At 41.6% G+C, this 16,263-nt stretch overlaps 1 protein-coding gene across 1 annotated transcript in view; it reads left to right on the top strand.

Annotated features, from left to right (window-relative positions):
• LRRC40 (leucine rich repeat containing 40) overlaps positions 1 to 15,248 on the top strand; it is a 31,378-nt gene extending 16,130 nt beyond the window's left edge. Inside the window, exons 10-15 of the mRNA XM_065409901.1 lie at positions 867 to 975; positions 2,584 to 2,691; positions 5,606 to 5,716; positions 8,689 to 8,766; positions 12,094 to 12,279; positions 15,143 to 15,248. Coding sequence (XP_065265973.1) covers positions 867 to 975; positions 2,584 to 2,691; positions 5,606 to 5,716; positions 8,689 to 8,766; positions 12,094 to 12,279; positions 15,143 to 15,248 — 698 coding nt within the window. The remainder of the gene's footprint in view (positions 1 to 866; positions 976 to 2,583; positions 2,692 to 5,605; positions 5,717 to 8,688; positions 8,767 to 12,093; positions 12,280 to 15,142) is intronic.
• The last annotated feature ends 1,015 nt before the right edge of the window (positions 15,249 to 16,263 follow it).

Raw genomic sequence — 16,263 nt, 5'->3', positions numbered from 1 at the left:
TGGGACTTTTCAGCTTGGAAAAGAGATGGCTAAGGGGAGATATGATTGAGGTCTATAAAATCATAGCTGGTGTAGAGAAAGTAGATATGAAAAGTAGTAAACAACACTTCCTTAACACAAGAACTAGGGGTCACCAAATGAAATTAATAGGCAGTAGGTTTAAAACAAATAAAAGGAAGTATTTGTTCACACAATGCACAGTCAACCTGTGGAACTCCTTGCAGAGGATGTTGTGAAGGCCAGGACCGTAACAGGGTTCAAAAAAGAACTAGATGAATTCATGGAGGATAGGTCCAGCAATGGCTATTAGCCAGGATGGCCAGGAATGGTGTCCCTAGCCTCTGTTTGCCAGAAGCTGGGAGTGAGCGATCATCAATCACTTGATGATTACCTATTCTGTTCATTCCCTCTGGGGCACCTGGTACTGGCCACTGTCGGAAGACTGGATACAGGGCTAGATGGACCTTTGGTCTGACCCAGTAGAGCCATTCTTATGTTAATCTATATCTGCTCCCATACATTTTTTATAAGTGCTGCTTAAAGCCTGTATAGTTTCCTTTCTTAGTGGAAACTAGGCTTAGAATATAGTTGTACTTTGACAGATTCTTATACTAACCCCTGGGTACATGGTGTCTTAAAGCCTGTTGCCGCAGCTCCATACATGTACAGTTATAGATTTGGATTCTTTAATTCTCTGGATTTACTAAAGAGATACATTCCAGACTGTTCTCTAACCACTGACGCCATTTTCCTCAAGATGACAGATAAACAGTAGGGACTCTAGAGAGAGGGTACTACATGTGTGCTTATACAAGTATTAACATCTATTAAATGCTGTTTTTTACATGTATGGTTGTTTTCTCTAGATGATATAACTAGCCCAAATGAGGGGTCTCCTGTGACAGCCATGACTCTTCCAAGTGAGTCAAGGATTAACATTCATGCCATAACTGCATTAAAAGTATTAGAATATAGGTATGTGTTTCACAAGGCTATCTATTTCTAGAACTGTAAGAATCCTTTCTTGTTTTACATTTCCTTTGTTTTCAGACTCAGTGCTAGAGCTGGTCAAAATATTTTTGATGAAACTTTTTTCTGTAAAAAAAAACATTGTTTTATCAAAACTGAAACATTTTGTGGAAATGTATCAGTTTGGACAAAAATTTCATCAAGAAGATTTCTTGGGTCAAGACAGCCAGAGAGCCAGGCACTCCTCCAGAACTGCCCAGTGATTAGGGGACACACCTAGGATGTGGGGGATGTCTACACTGCAATTAGACACCCATGGTTGGCCTATGTCAGCTGACAGGCTCGTGGTGCTCAGGCTGCAGGGCTCTTTAATTGCGGTGTAGATGTCTTTGGCTCGAGCTGCAGCCTGAGCTCTGGGACTCTCCCACCTTGCAGGGTCCTAGAGCCCAGTCTCCAGCCAGAGCATGGGACATCTATACTTCAATTAAACAGCCCTTTGGCCCAAGTCTTGTGAGCCTGAGTCAGCTGGCACAGGCCAGCTATGGATTTTTAATTGCAGTATAGACATACCCTGGGAGACCAAAGTTCAAGTCCCTGCTCCAAACCGGGCAGGACTTGAACCTTGATCTCCCACATCCCAGGTAAGGGCCCTAACCACCACTTGTGTGTGTGTCGCACACAGGTTTTTTTTTGTGAGAAATTCAGAAGGTTTAATTTTCGTTCCAACTGGGAATGAAAATAAATTCCAAAACCCAACGTTTTTTCAAGGCAGAATTCTGTTTTTCTGGCCAGCCCTATATGGTGCATCCCAGACATGCAGCGAGCCTAAACTCTTGCACATCCTGGTATTGCTTCTGTATCTTTTTATTTTGTGTGCCCTGTAACAAGCATGGCAGAGTTTCTTTAAAGCTCACTGAAATGTTAATGCATCAGACACTTCTTTAGCACCTTTTATCAGATCTCAGGTGTTTTGGAAACATTAAGAAATTACCCTCCCAAAACCCCTTTGTGGTTTGTAAGGAATCTCTTCAACTACTTTTGAAATGTAAGCAATGTTTCACAGGTTAGGTCAAGAAGTGGAAAAAAGATACCACATCCACTTGAAACTGCAGGATGTGTGCACAATGTAATTATTGGAGCTGGAATAGGGCCAGAACAATAGGGTTAATGCCCTTTCTCTAATGAAAAGTGCCATGGGATCTTTAATTACCACAAATGTTCAGAAATTCTGAAAGATGACAACTCCAGCATCAGGGACCCTGTGGCACTATACTGGGGTATTGGCTCTGAGGTAAGAATGACACCTATGTAGTCCCAGCATCTTTTCCTCTGGCACTTGCATGTTTGAGGGATTGATTTGGCCCAAGAATGCGCATCTTCTAAGGTCTGACAACAGATCAGGATCACAGCATGAGGTGATAAAATTGCCTATGCGCGAGGTACCATGGCACCATGTTCTGATAGCCTTCTGGTTAAGAGGAATTCAAAAACATCCACATTTCAGTAAATTTGTCCGCTGATTATCTTTCTAAAAGAGGAAGAATGTCCAGTTAATGAACAGAGAATGATTGACATGTTCATGTTACTCTGCTAAATAAGATGCTTTTTGTTTAGTGAGAAACGAGCAGCTGTGATTCCTGATGAAATATTTAATGCAGTCGGAAGCAATTCTGTCACTACTGTAAACTTCAGCAAGAATCAGCTGAATGAAATTCCAAAAAGGTATAGCTACTTCTTAGTAGATGTCATTCCACATCCTAATAATTCTTTTCTCTCCTTGTCCCTCAGCAATGTATTAAAACATTGTGTTTTTAACCTTGTTGCCAAGAATATTTACTCCATATCTTAACTTCTACTTCAAGATGTATTTTATGTTATGATGCTATGAATAAGACAATTGCACCTTTTATTAAAAAGGACGTTGCTTATTCCGAGTAGTGTGCAGGTATCTTACATAGACGCTAATTGTAAGTGAAAGAAGCATAGCTAGGAGAAGAGATGGCTGAGTAATACTTTCATTACACACATGCGTGTGTGTGTGTGTGTGTGTGTTTTTATTTTTTTGCTTTGCTAAGAGTTGTTGAAACAAATGAGGGGATACTTCAATGACTCTTCACATAATAAAAATACAGTACAGCCAGTTGACTGGTTTGGTGAATCTGTAGGATTGTTCATTGTTATCACCACAAAGTCGTTCACCTTTTCCTATCCAAAGAAATAATTTGTGTGGATCCACTGCTTTGAGAGCTGACAGCTGTGTGCTATAGATGAGGTCCAACTTTTGCAGGTACTTCAGTTTAGTGTTTCCTACAAGCATAAATAATTTCAACATTTTCCCCCTTCAGTGATAGTCTGGCAGACTCTCCAAGCATAAAGCCACCAGTACTGTAGCTTTAGATATTATTGGACTTCATTCTACCTCAATGGAAGTCCACGGAAAGTGTCGCAATAACTTTAGTGGGAGCAACACAGTCTTTTATTTGTAAAGCACTTAAGAGTGTGCTGTACTAGATAAAAAGGAAGACATGATCCCTGCCCCAAGGAACTTACAGACTAAATAGATGACACAGGAATGTGCTTAATTCTAATTTATTTAATAGCACAGTGATATCTTTTTTACAACATGAATTACTGTTTGTGGGCCTCAAGAAAGAAGTGAGTTTTCAGGAGGGATTCTGATGCTTAACAGGGGAACTGAGAGCTACTGAAATTGACTCCCCTGTCTGGCACAATAGCCTTGTGGCTCAAACTAGGAGCCACGGATCAGAACTGCCAAGCCACCATCCATGCAGTGAGGCAGAGATGAAGAGTCAGAAAGAGAGCCCGCCCAGGGGAAGGAGGAGCCACAATCCTGATTAGGGCCTCTAGGGGCTACAGTAAAATAAAAAATATTATCTGGTAAGAGGAACACCCATCCTTGTGTTCTGACAAGCAGAGTATATAAGCTGCAGTGCCTAGACCAGGGGTCGGCAACGTTGGCACGCGGCTCGCCAGGGTAAGCACCCTGGCGGGCCAGGCCAGTTTTATTTACCTGCTGACGCGGCAGGTTCGGCCGATCGTGGCCCCAACTGGCCGCGGTACGCCGTCCCGGGCCAATGGGGGCGGCGAGAAGCCGCAGCCAGCACATCGCTCGCCCGCGCCGCTTCTCGCCGCCCCCATTGGCCCGGGACGGCGAACCGCGGCCAGTGGGGGCCGCGATCGGCCGAACCTGCCGCGTCAGCAGGTAAATAAAACTGGCCCGGCCCGCCAGGGTGCTTACCCTGGCGAGCCGCGTGCCAACGTTGCCGACCCCTGGCCTAGACGCAAACAAATGTGAACAAAATAACATTCACTCTTGGTTCTATATGTTAGCTAGTTTCTTGCTGTTATACGGTATTTTGCATACATACCACAGTTTTGATCTTGCAGTCCTTATTCAAACAAAACTTGTATTATCTTAAATGGGAGTCTCACTTGAGTAGAAGCTGTAGAATTGAGCCCTGCATGAATGCTTATAAACTCTTCTGGGAAGGGACCATCTCTTCATATGTTTGTACAGCCCTAGCACAATAAGGCTGTGATCCTAACTGGGGTCTCTAAGCAACATTGTAATATAAATATATAATAATCATATATGCCTGCATGTCTAGACATAGACCTGTTATTTATTTGTATTGTAATAGTGCCCAGCAACCCTTATAATGGACCAGGACTCCATTGTACTAGGCACTGAACAAAAACAAATACCACTGATAGGGACAGCCATTTTGTTCTATTTCCTAAATGAAAATCTCTCTTCAATGCAAGTGTATTCCTAGAATTCTGTAGAAAAATCAGTTTATTAAACCAGTGTTTGTGCCTGTGTGTATACAGCCCCATTTGTTTAGTCACTGTATTAAAGACTGGGGGAGGAAGGTGTAGGTGAACCGCATATGTGAATAGCTAGCTGCTTGACGGGAAGGAATTTCAGGAGAAATCACAATTTGGCGAGATGAGTACTTTGCGTGTTAATTACCTTCCTTATTGGTTAAAGTAAGGCCTTAATCTGAGGGATTTCAGTTAACTTCATGAACTTCCAAATAGTTCACATCGGAGTGTCTCAAAATTATCTCAGCACACTGCTTACCAGAGCAACAAATACAGTGTTCTCTGTAATTCACAATAATGATACAATGAAATAGAAATGAAAGACTGGAATTTAATTTCAACATTGAAACAAGCTATTGCATTTCATTGTGGTAATAAGAAGAGTGACTCTTCGGTGCCTTTTTAGTAATACAGAATTTACAGTGTGGAAGTGAACAGTGAAAGTCCAGTCTGTTTTTGCTATAGCTTTCTGAAATATTTTGTTTGCTGATTGCACTTTAATGGTAAAGCCTGACATTTGGGTGAGTGAGGGCAACCTTAGAAAGTTAACTGTGGGCTTTTGTCTTGGCATTAAAATATAAGCCTCAAGGACAGTCAGCTTTCATAAGTGCATCTCCCATTATTTTCTTCCTGCCAACGTTGCCACTGAAATCCCAAAGAGCACAGAAAATACTTGACTTGTAAATGAAAGTCCCATAACAAGGAAGTTGGTTTTTATAAATTACACACACACAATAAAAAGGGAGATGTAATTACTCATGTAATAAACTTTATTTGTAATGGGTTGCAGGATTGTGGAGCTGAAAGAATCAGTCTGTGATGTCAATCTCGGCTTCAATAAACTCTGTTCCATTTCCTTGGAGCTCTGTGTACTTCATAAATTGACACACTTGGATATCAGGTTTGTGATGTTTTGCTGGACTTCCTTTTAGAGTAATTTCTTTTCATGCCATTTTAAACCAACCGTTGGTACAGTATTGCAGTACTGAAATAATCTTTCATTTTCCTAATTGTTTCTATGATGGTTGAACAGTTGGCAGGCTTGGAGTTAGATGGTGATCAGGTGGCCTAGACCTAATCATTGAAAATTGATCAAGTGTACAAGCCCTAAGTAAATGAGACATGAACTGACTGAAATGCTCTGCATCAGGGATGTAAAGGCTGTCATGGAGTTTAAATGACTCTGAGAAAAGAGCCTTAAGGGCAGTTGTGACAGCAGTGCCAAACAGTTATGCTCTCTGAGAATTACTCCTGGGACAATTCTGCGGGACTGTGTGCCTGCAGAAAACACCCCTCCTGCAGAATTCCTGTGCTTCCCTGCAGAAAACAGAAGGGAAGCTGCGTGGGGGGACGACCATGGACACAGTTTTGGGGGGGGATTGACCCCCCCCCCCAACAGAGGCGAGGCGTGGAGGAACACAGGGTTACATGCCACTGTCCCTCCTTCCCCCATTTCTGCAAGCGCAGAGCTGCCCAGCTGAAGGAGGCTGGGTGGGCTCCTCTGACTCTGCAGCTGAACGCTGCCTGCTGGGTCCTAGTGCCAGTCAAGCTCCTCCTTTCTAGGAGCCTTCCTCTTCTCTGTGCAACACTGAGTGCCTGTGGTGGGGTGGGGAAAATGAGGGAAGGGGAGTGAGAGGGTGTGGGGGAAGAGGCAGTGGGGAAGGGGGGGGGTGGAATAGGGCAGGGGGAGGGGAATGTGGGAGTGAGGCAAAAGTGCTGGAACTAGAGGTGCTGGGTGCTGCCGCATCCCCTGGCTTGAAGTGGTTTCCATTATATACAGGTTCGACGGCTTGGTTCAGTGGCTATCAGCACCTCCACTATACAAATTGTTCCAGCACCCCTGGAGTGAGGGGAGGAAGAATGAGGCATGGGGTATTGGGGGGAGGGAGATGAGATGGGGAAGAAAAGGCGATAAGGAAATCGCAGGGGGAAGCAGGAGCCCAGCATGCGGTGTCCCCTGGGCAGTAGCTGGGGCTCCCCCGTTAAGCAGGCCCATCGAACCCTCAGCCTGACAAGCCATACCCCCCTACACCTGGACCCCCCTGACAAGCCCCCACACCCAGACATCCAGCCCACTGAGCCTCAACCAGCTACACCTGGACCCCCATCCCATCAAGCCCCACTGCAGATTCCCCCACTGAGCCCCCCACACCGACACCCCCTACCAAGTTTCATCTTCCCACACCCAGACGCCCCTGCTGGGTCCCAACCACCTTCACCTGGATCCCTTGCAGAGTGCCATTGCCCCTGCACCCGGAACCCCTCCTTCCAACGAGCCCCTGTGCATCCAGATCTCCCACACAGAAACTTCTCACCCCACACCTGGATCCCCCCATACACCCTTGGATCCTGCTGGGCTGAGCTTGCCTGTCCGCACCTGGTGCAGAGGGGCTGGGGTCCGGGCTGTTTCTGGGGCAGACCTGACCCTTGCACTTTGTCAGGGTCAGGTGCAGCCTCACTGCCAAGTCCCTGTACCGGGGGAGGTGGGAGCTTCAGGGTGATCTCCCACCTCAATGTAGCCAGTGGCCTGTTCTCCCCACTGCCATGCTGGAGCCACATTTATTTATTGACAAATACAATTTGCAGAATTTTAAAATATTGTGTGTGTAATTTTTTTTTTTTTTTGGGTGCAGAATTTTTAATTTTTTGGCACAGAATTCTCTCAGGAGTAGAGATTAATAAGCTTGGAGTGTATCCTTGGGCAACTATATTTGTAGTGGCTTCAGTAACTTCCAGTAGGCACCTTATTGTCATTCAGATAAACACATTTAATCTTCGTAACTTCTCAGGGTGTTCATTCAAGGTGGTGGAATTGTCATTGGCACTTATTACCAGGGTATAGTGCAAAGTGAAAAGTAGCCAGACACAGCACCTTGCTTTGGCTTAGTTACATTTAAACCAGCTTGTTTTAATTTATGTGCTGCTGAAGAGGGAGAAGTGGGAGGAAGAGTTAGGCTGCAAGTTGCAGGGATGGGGTAAGACCATGTGAGGTGGTTGATGGGGAGGGAACCAGGCTGAGTGCCCCAGGAAGGGAGTGAGGGCAGATTTGTTTAGTCTAAGACTGCAACATTTAATGACCCTCATTGATTAGTCCCCTTACTTGAGTACTATATATGAAATGGCCCATTCCGTCTCCTTGAGCCCCCTTTCTCTTCTCATTTAAGCAGCTCCTGAAAACCTTTTAAGAAAGAGGGTGGGTTTGGGCAACGTCATTGTACATATGTTCTGTGTTAGAGGTGGGGTGGGGGATGCCAGCTCTTTGCACACTTTGACTGAAATGTTCTCAACTGTAACTACGTTATTTTAGTCCATAAACTTGGATGGAACTTTGTATGTCACTCTGACCATTGTACAATGCTGGGTACACCTTACAGTGCTATATAAATGCAATATTGAAATTATGGCAGTGACTTGATTAAAGATTTGATTTACTTAATTCCTACTCCGTACATACTGAAAGTTATTGTCAAATGAAAGTGATGCCACATTACAAAATGTTTGGGTATGTCTTTATGATAAAATCTGTTCTCTGACTGGCAAAAATCAAATGCTAAAGAAAACAATGATTTCGATGCCCATCTGCACTAACTGTGGTTTTGGCATACCCACGAGGCAGTTGACTGGTTTAGCATGTTAGTAACAGGTTTCAGAGTAGCAGCCGTGTTAGTCTGTATCCTCAAAAATAACAGGAGTACTTGTGGCACCTTAGAGACTAACAAATAAATTTGTTAGTCTCTAAGGTGCCACAAGTACTCCTGTTATTTTTCATGTTAGTAACATCAGCTCAAGGACAGACTAGCAACTTTTGCTTTCTGGAAAACCTTAAATTTGCTAAAGGGTAGTAAATGCTGCTTTTCTTTGTTTACAATTCAGAAATAACTTTTTGACATCTTTACCTGAGGAAATGGAAGCACTGATAAGACTGCAAATAATAAATCTTTGCTTCAATAGGTAAGTACCCTTGCAGATAGACCTATTAACATATAATGAGAATTAGGCAAAGACCATCATGTGGTAATCCTGTTTGTGTGTTTGAAGCAATGTGCATGGGAGAATAAAAATGACAATGCTTCCCCTCCTCAATACTACTGAGCCTGTTCATATTAGGGTTCTGATTCTGCTAGTAAGGAAGTTTTGTTTCCACATCACTAATGAAAACAATGGAGAATAATTTGAGATGTTAGTTACCTCGTTTAATTGTTTTTTCAATGAGAAAAACACCTTTTTCCTGCTTTGCCAGCCTCAGTAAATACTTTAAATGTTCAAAGCATTCTGCAAATATGTTAACTAAGGAACTGGATTGCACTGCATGTCTTATTAAGCAGGTGCAAGTGTTCTTTGGTTCCATCTGCTGATAATTAACACAGGAATATTCTGTCACTGATGCTGGGAGGGGGGCACCTGATAGGAAAAATACTCTGTACTTGTGATTTTTTTTTTTAAAGGGTGTCTGTGGGTATTTTTGAGGGTTTCCTGCTGGTCACTGGCTTCATCCTGTTTCCGTCATAGACATTTCTTGTAAAATCCTGGCCCTACTGAAGTCAATGGAGGTTTCGACTCTTCATATTTTACCAGCGATAAAGGGTTTACAGACCTGGGCTATCCACCAGAGCCTTTCACTTTCTTGACTTGTAATGAGCTTGCATCTCCCACTTTTAGTTAGTGGTGGCTCATGGTTTTAGGAAGAAACTACTTTATCATGATTTGGAGCAGGCTTGAACATTTGACACCATTGCTAAGCAGAGCTTTTCAGGGCAAACTGCTTCTTACCAAAGTGTAAACACAAACTCCTGCCCAGCTTGTTGTCTGTTTGGCAGGACACAATGTGTGAAAGTATAGATTTTGATTCCTTTCTTCCTTTTGCAAATGGCATTGCTCGGTGCTGGTTCGTTTCATATAATTTTCAGCCCATTTAAAAAAGGCTCAGTTTTACAAGAAAATATAAATTGTCCCTTGTGCCTGTTCCAGGTTTTTTAATTGAAACCATATGTCAATTTGCTTGAATGTATCAAAGTCAGCACTTTGCTGGATCAGGCCCTATGTGAACAGTGAATAAGGGAACTTTCTTCAGTAGCAGATAGAATCATAGAAGATCAGGGTTGGAAGAGACCTCAGGAGGCCATTTAGTCCAACCCCCTGCTCAAAGCAGGACCAATAGCAACTAAATCATCCCAGCCAAGGCTTTGTCAAACCTGGCCTTAAAAACCTCTAAGGATGGAGATTCCACCACTTCCCTAGGTAACCCATTCCAGTGCTTCACCACCCTCCTAGTGAAATAGTGTTTCCTAATATCCAACCTAGACCTCCCCAACTGCAACTTGAGACCATTGCTTCTTGTTCTGTCATCTGCCACCACTGAGAACAGCCGAGCTCCATCTCTTTGGAACCCCCCTTCAGGTAGTTGAAGGCTGCTATCAAATCCCTCCTCACTCTTCTCTTCTGCAGACTAAACAAGCCCAATTCCCTCAGCCTCTCCTCATAAGTCATATGCCCCAGAGTGTCCCTTCCGCCTCAGCCCTCCTGTCCCTCTGCCCCAGGGCTCCCTGCTCCCTCCTATCCCCCTGCCCCAGGGTACCTGGTACTAGGCTATGATGCATAGAGATGCTAGCTTTCTCTGCCTATGCTGGTGCCAATTGGGGCCCCAACTTTTAAAACAGTTTACAAAGCACAATGGGATTTATCGGCATACAGTCTTCTGCATGCACAGTATGGTGCGTATTTTTCAAAGAACTTATTGCTGCAGCAAATGGCTGGTGCTTGCAGGGAGCAATATATGTCACTTGTTTCCTGAGGCATAGTTGTTATTTAGTAATAATCAGAGCTAGTTATATATTTATAACAGTGATTTAAATAGATTCCAATTGGTATTTATTCTCTTTCTAATTCCCATCTCATTTGGATGCTGCAGAGAATGGCAGGCCCCTCCTGCCTTCGCTAGTGATTCCTTCCTCCAGGCAGCAATACATGTGGCTAAACCCAGTGTGGCTGGTTCCATTGCTCCGATCGAGCCTGCCCCTGCCTCTCACAAGCTATGCTTAAAGTGTTTTAAAAAACAGTCTCCCAAAGCACTCCCCTTGTCTGACCACCCTGGCTGCAGCAAGACTCTTGAAAATGTTGCCATTAAAAGAGCAGAATAAAAACTGAGAGTGGGAAGAAAGACCGTCCCCCACCCCCCCCAAAAAAACAAACAAACAAAAAGCCACCCCCATCGTGAACTCTGATTCGATCTGTAACATCTCAGTGTTTTTCCAACAAGAAAAAAATTAATAGAATTCTGTTGGGCGGAAGTAATTTTCCTTCCGCTAAGCCAATCAACGCACATTCTGTTTAACACAGGATTGTTTTAATTGCGTTTTTTGTTTTGTTTTTTTTAATGACTAAGTGAAGATCCGTTTTGTTTTTAAGCAGTATTGAAGGTTCTTCCTGTATTAATAGTTAAAAGGAAAACACTCTCTTTGGAACCAAATCTTGCCTGTGTCTTAATTAATGAAAACAAGCTGTGAAAATGGTGGGGTGATTGTTTTTTTGCCAAATCACTGGGTGCTATGCATTATGCTAGAAATACAGCTGTTAGTATTGAGCAGAATCTATAAATAGTTTGTAAATAAGTATTTCTGAAACATTTTTAAATTGTGTGGTGCCGTACATCCATTACTAGTGTTTCAGAGCTGCATTAGTCAGCTGTCACGTTAAGGGAGCAGTGGGTGGATAAAATGCTGGATGATTACAAGTAACGAAGCTTCTACTTAATTTCTTTGTGCCATGGACCATAAACATGGTGTCTGTAAATGAAGGGCTCTTGTTTTAATATAGAAAGTGGTCATAAGTATAGTGGGATTTGGGGTGGGGGGTTGGTATCTGAATGGTGACAATTTTTCATGGGTATAAAACAAGCAGGATTAAGCTTGGGGAATGTAATGAATGTGTTTACAGGAACTGTTAGCTCAGACTGTAGGAGGAATATGTCCGGCTGACATCATTGCTATGCTCAGTTTTACAAAATGAGTGCTGCTGGCCTTTTGTTCTCTGTCACATAAGCACTGAGCAGTCATCATACAAATTACATTCTGCTTTTATGTTTGTGAAATAGACTAATCAGTATTACTGCCACCCTCCCAAAAATGCGTGTTTAAAATGTACCTTTAATGAGTGATTATTATTAAACAAATTCAGTTAAATCTAGTCTTTCACCTCACTGTTATCTGTTTTGTTACCCATTTTTTATATCTGTGTTTCTGATTTGATTCCTTAAGTGAATTTATTTTCATTTTTTGGTAGGTTTAAAATATTTCCCAGTGTTCTTTATCGCATCCCAACACTTGAAACTGTCCTACTCAGTAACAATCAGGTTGGATCCATAGACCCTCTGCAAATAAGGAAGATAGACAAGCTTGGCACCTTAGACCTTCAGAATAATGACCTCCTTCAAGTGCCACCAGAACTTGGAAACTGCGTAAATCTTAGGTGACTTTTTTTTTTTAATACTGCACGGTAACATGGTTTTGATAACTGTTTTTTAGGCCTTTTTTTAGTCACAAGGAAAATGGTAGAGTAACAGTGTACTTGTGTGTTGGTCTAAATTCATAAAATGCCTGACCTCTAGTCATCAGCTATGAAGCAGCTGCAATTTTTTTCATAGTTTCTCAAGACTAATTGAGAATACAGGAAATTTTTGGTTCATGATTTTATTTATCTATTTATTAAACACAAACAAAGTAACATGAAAATTATACTTCGCATTAGAGGCTAACTCACATTACATAGGGGTACTTGAATGTGGAGTTTGGCCTTAAGCATCAAACTTGACCGTTAGTCCAACTTAATAAATCCACAATTTAGGAAAATTTAGAATTAAGCTGCTGGTCTGCTTTTAACTTGCCTTATCTTTACTTACTTCAGGGATCGTTCATAACAGAGGATTGTCCTCAGACTCATGTATAGTGCCCCATTTATTGAAATTTGTCCCATGCCCATTTGTCAAAGGTAATTTGTTAAAAGACTTAACAGTAGGCTGCCCAAAGATTCTGCACTAAGACTGGTATTTAATATATTGATCAGTGATCAGGAAGGGGCGGGTTAGTAAAGTGTCATCATTTGCAAAGGACACAATATTTAGAGTAGACGAGTGGAAAAGCCACTGAGGAATTTCATAACAAAGATAGGTGAATGGGCAATGTGATGGCAGATGAATACAGTGGTGACATCTGTATGATAACCCATATTGGAAGGAATAATTTGAACTCCTCAACTACATTCATAGGTTCTAAATTACTTTGCGCATTCAGGAGAAAGATCTGGATATAGTTGTATAAGCTCCATGAAAATCTCTGCTCGGTGTGCTTCAGCAGTGTTTAAATAGAAACCCCCCCCAAAATGTTAGGGTGCATAAAGAATGTGATAGAAATAACACTGAAAAATTATATGGGCACTTTATAAATTAATTTTAGGTCCTCACCTGGCATCCTCTGTTCAGTCCTGCTTGTTCAATCTCAATGTTTATCTAGAGACAAGTGGTTCAGAGATGGGGATTGCAAATTATTAGGGGCATAACAAAGACTTCCTCATGAGGAGAGAATGAAAGATTTGGGACTGTTCTGGTTTAGAGAAGAGATTTTTTAAAAAGTCAAAAAATGATTGTTACAGAGAAGGTAAATTGAGAGCAAATATGTACTTTTTTTTCACACTACAAGATGGGGGGGGGGTTGATGAAAGTGGAAAGTAACAAATTTACATTGATAAAAGGAAGTGTGTGTACACTAGAGCTGGTCAGGAATTTTTCTACAAAACAGTTTTTGTCAGAAAATGCCAGTTAGTTGAAACCACAGCTTTTCATGGGAAAGGATGGTTTCAATGCAACTTTCATTAGGAAGGTTTCTTAGGTCCAGGGTGGGGGAAGTGAGAAAGAGGCCAGTGGTTAGACCACTCACCTGGGATAGAGGGCACATGCCTGGTTGTGGGAGACCCTGGGTCTCCTCCATGCCAGGTGAGTGCATTAACTCCCGGTTAGATTCAATAGATAGCCATTTTGAAAATATAAGCTCTCAAGCTTCAGGGAATAATCCAACCTCTACATGAAAGAGTTTGAATAGAAACTTGCCCTAGGGGCTGGTCATTTCACCACTGTGATGCTACTGGTGTTGACAAAGACAAGATACTAGACTAAATGGGTCTCTGGTCTGGCAGTTCCTGTGTTTCTTCTTGCAATTCATTAAATAACATTTATTTTTTAAAATTAAGGTTTTGAAGTCGTACAGGGACAAATAACTTTTTCAGTAACCACTCTTCAGCCTACCACTAGCTTTACCAATTTAAACCATTTTTGTGAATGAAATGGAAATCTCAAGTGGGCAGACAGCTTGTATATCAAGCTTCAGTTCAACGTAGTTTAAAATGGCCAAGTTATGAACCCTAGCACTGCTTTTTCTAATAGAAGTAGCAGTTGTTCTCTTACCATAGTGGCATAAGTGAGAACCACCTGCTGCACAACTGATTTGGCTTGAGAAGAGGTGCTGAGTCACCCAAATTTCTCAGAGTAAACAGCATGCTTGTTTTTCTGACTGAGGATTTTACAAGTGACTTTGTTTTAGATTTATTGGATAATCACATTTTCAAGAACATGAATGTATGGGCTGTGAGACTCTTGCAGACTTATGGAGTGTAGTTTTCTTGTGAACTCTAAAACTACCCTATGTAGCACTGACAAATGCTGTTCATGAGTAGAATTTTAATATGTTAGTTAACACAACAAAAATACAATTTTCCCCCCTATTTAGACAGGGCCTAAGGGTCTGACTAGTTCAGCAAAACACAGATCCTAGGTGATAGGGAAGGCTTGAAGGGAACATATGGGAATGTGCTCTGGTGACAGGACTTGTGCTTACCTGAGGGCCTGTGCATAACAACTGAGTTGGGAAAAGGTAACGTTGCCATTTAGCATAGCTCAGTGCTACAACCAGTTATTCCCATTGATTTTATCATTTATTTTTTATAAACACTCCCTCTCCTCCCCCCCGCCCCCGTGGCCGGGGGTTTTACTGAAAAAGTATGTGTTCCCCTAAATGTACAGTAGTACAGTATTGCAGGGCACATGTGTATATTATGCACACACAAAACTATCCATCACTACATCTCTGTTGGCATACTATTAGCACTTGAATTAGACCAATATGAAATAGAGTAGCAGAAATTCATAATGTAGTATTACTATTCCATCTTTAAGCAGGATTCTTTTATTTTTCTAAAGAGCCATAAGTGTGCATGATGTATGAATGTGCTGGCACAAGCAAAAGCACTGACCGTAATAATTTTTATTTCTATACTTCCCCAGGACACTTCTGCTAGAAGGAAATCCATTCCGCACTCCTCGAGCAGCCATTTTGGCAAAAGGAACAGCAGCTGTACTAGAATACCTAAGAAGTCGAATTCCTACTTGATCAGAGTACACTTATTTTTTTGTTAGGCTTATGGATCAAAATACAAGCAAGATTTTTACCATCAGAAACTCAAAGGCCATATACCATTCTAACTGACTTCCTTCCAGTTTGTCAACTATTGATTAAGCTGGACTGTGCCATAAAGCAATTTTTATAATACTGCTTTTACTCTGCATGTTTGAAAAAAATGCCCATCCATAAAATCTCAGCTTTTCTTCCAGAGTTGCATAGATCAACATTTCAATTGAAAATACCACAATGCTAATTTTTCTTTATTTGTAATGCAGTGATTTCAATGGATACTACCATTAACAATGACAATTTTTTCTACAATTCAGTTTAAAAAAACCAACTTTTTATGAATTAATTTTAGGGACACTAAAGGGGTTGCATAAAAGGTAAAAAGTAAACTTTCTGATTTTCTTAGGTTTGTATTGTCCATAGCTGTGGGACCAAATGCTTTATAGCAGGTGACCTCTTAATCAAATAGGTAAGTGTTTCACACTGTCTGCCTCCTGTTAAATGCCTGAAACGTTAAATTACACACCAATGCTATAATAATGGTAAGGATACAGTATGAACTGTGCTACAAAGAGTGTGAAGAATGTGTTTACAAAAGTGATTGAATTCTACTTGTTTGACTAGTAATGAATAAATGTTTCCTGTTGGGTGTAAACCATTACCTTTGTTTAGTTTAATGTACCAGTCAAGCTCTCTAGCTCAATAACATTAATATATGCTTGCCATATTACATACAAATGTGTTTATTCATCCTGGAAATGGCACCTTAAGATGCATCAACACTGGTGATAAATTTGTAGGGGGAATGGGTGTGTCAGATCTGAACTGCGATGCAAATGTATATACATTGCTCTTTTTTAGGCTTTTACATGCAACAAATTGTAGACTAAATCAAAATTGATCCCATGGTGGTTTGCATTGACTGTTCTTTGAACACTTCACTTCCAAACAGTATTGAAGACTGATAGCTGCCATGTTTTTAAGGCTATATTTT

This window comes from Emys orbicularis, chromosome 8, assembly GCF_028017835.1.
Source record: "Emys orbicularis isolate rEmyOrb1 chromosome 8, rEmyOrb1.hap1, whole genome shotgun sequence".
NCBI classification, from domain to species: domain Eukaryota; kingdom Metazoa; phylum Chordata; order Testudines; family Emydidae; genus Emys; species Emys orbicularis.
This window is presented reverse-complemented; position numbering and strand designations above follow the sequence as displayed.